This window comes from Cebus imitator, unplaced genomic scaffold (genome assembly GCF_001604975.1).
Source record: "Cebus imitator isolate Cc_AM_T3 unplaced genomic scaffold, Cebus_imitator-1.0 Scaffold820, whole genome shotgun sequence".
Taxonomy (NCBI): domain Eukaryota; kingdom Metazoa; phylum Chordata; class Mammalia; order Primates; family Cebidae; genus Cebus; species Cebus imitator.
In genome coordinates, this window is record NW_016108135.1 from 279,764 (window position 1) to 281,976 (window position 2,213).

The 2,213-nt window shown below is 38.5% G+C and overlaps 1 protein-coding gene across 1 annotated transcript in view; it reads left to right on the forward strand.

The window, feature by feature from the left end:
• The window catches only part of LOC108297613 (zinc finger protein 430-like), a 4,925-nt gene extending 2,721 nt beyond the window's left edge, over positions 1–2,204 (forward strand). The window contains exon 2 of the mRNA XM_017520290.2: positions 946–2,204. Within this exon, the coding sequence (XP_017375779.2) occupies positions 946–2,142 (1,197 nt within the window). The 3' untranslated portion in view covers positions 2,143–2,204. The remainder of the gene's footprint in view (positions 1–945) is intronic.
• The last annotated feature ends 9 nt before the right edge of the window (positions 2,205–2,213 follow it).

Sequence of the window (2,213 nt, forward strand, 5' to 3'; positions counted from 1 at the left end):
CTAATGTTTTGTATTTTTAGTAGAGACGGGGTTTCACCATGTTGACCAGGATGGTCTCGATCTCTTGACCTCGTGATCCACCCGCCTCGGCCTCCCACAGTGCTGGGATTACAGGCTTACCGCGCCCGGCCTGTTACTTTTTTTGAGATGGAGTCTTGCTCTGTCTCCCAGACTGGAGTGCAGTGGCACCGTCTCGGCTCACTGCAACCTCTGCCTCCTGGGTTAAAGCAATTCTTCCACATCAGCCTCCAAAGCAGCTGGGAATACGGGTACACACCACCACACCTGACTATTTTTTGTTGTTTTTTTTTTTAAAGTAGAGATCAGGTTTCACCATGTTGGCCAGGCTCGTCTCAAACTCGTGACCTCAGGTGATCCACCAGCTTTGGCCTCCCAAAGTGCTGTGATTACAGGCATCAACCATCACATCTAGCCTGTTTGTGTTTCTTCTGAATAGTCAGTAATCCCTGGCTATACCTGTTTTTGTATGTGTGGTATTGCAGTCTCTCTGCTGCTGTAACATTTAGCTTTTGTCTCATTCTGAAGTATACCACCATTTTTTTCAGCACTATATGTCATAGGAGCCAGAAAACAGTGTCTAGAAAGGCCCCTAGAAGCAAGTAATAAAGATGTATGTGCCAGTATTTTAATTGTCTTTTAAAAAAGAAACCAAAAGTTGGCAGTTTACTACGAAAGGCACTATGTTATATTGGGGAGCAGGAAGGCTGTGCTGGGTAAATGTAACAGACTTTTCTTTTTCTTCTGTGTCACTCTCTGTGTTGTGATCATCTGGGGCACTTCACACACTTAACTCTTTTATAATTTTTTCTCAGATGTATTTTTGTTTTATGTTTTTGTCACATTTCCATGTCTACAGAAAATTAGGGCCTGTGGTATTTTGCTGTGCCATCTTCTATATGTAGTTTGTATAATTTTCTGGGTTAGATTTGTAAAGCATATTCATCTGAGTCTAGTAAATGGAGTAATTTGTTATTTTTATTTCTTTCAGTTATATATTCTCATTTTGCCCAAGACCTTTGGCCAGTGCAGGGCATAAAAAATTCTTTCCAAGAAGTCATATTGAGAAGATATAGAAAATGTGGACATGAAGATTTACAGTTAAGAACAGACTGTAAAAGTGTGGATGAGTGTAATCTGTGCAAAGAAGGTTATAATGAACTAAACCAGTGTTTGACAACTACCCAGAGTGAAATATTTCAATGTGATCAATATATGAACGTCTTTTACACATTGTCAAATTCAAATATACATAAGATCAGACATACTGGAAAGAAAACTTTGAAATGTAAAAAATGTGACAAATCATTTTGCATGCTTTTACATCTAACTCAACATAAAAGAACTCATATTAGGGAGAATTCTTACCAATGTGAAGAATGTGGTAAAGTCTTTAACTGGTTCTCAACCCTTACTAGACACAGAAGAATTCACACTGGAGAGAAGCCCTACAAATGTGAAGAATGTGGCAAATCATTTAAGCAGTCTTCAACCCTTACTGCACATAAGATAATTCATACTGGAGAGAAACCTTACAGATGTGAAGAATGTGGCAAAGCCTTCAACCGGTCTTCATACCTTACTACACATAAAAGATTTCATACTGGCGAGAAACCCTACGGATGTGAGGAATGTGGCAAAGCTTTTTACCTATTCTCACACCTTACATCACATAAGAAATTTCACACTGGAGAGAAACCCTTCAAATGTGAAGAATGTGGCAAAGCATTTAACCACTCCCCAAAACTTACTGTACATAAGGTAATTCATACTGGAGAGAAACCCTACAAATGTGAAGAATGTGATAAAGCCTTTAGTGTATTCTCAAACCTATCTAGACATAAGAGAATTCATGGTGGAGAAAATCCCTACAAATGTGAAGAATGTGGCAAAGATTTTAAACAGTACTCATACCTTATTATACATAAGAGTATTCATACTGGAGAGAAACCCTACAAGTGTAAAGAATGTGGAAAAGCCTTTAGGGTACATTCAATCCTTACTAGACATAAGAGAATTCATGGTAGAGAAAAACCCTACAAATGTGAAGAATGTGGCAAGGCTTTTAACCGGTACTCACGCTTCACTATACGTAAAAGAATTCATACTAGAAAGAAACCATAAAATGTGAAGAATGGTGAAGCTGTTAAGCTATACTCAACCACTAGTGCATACAAGGTAATTCATGCTGGTGA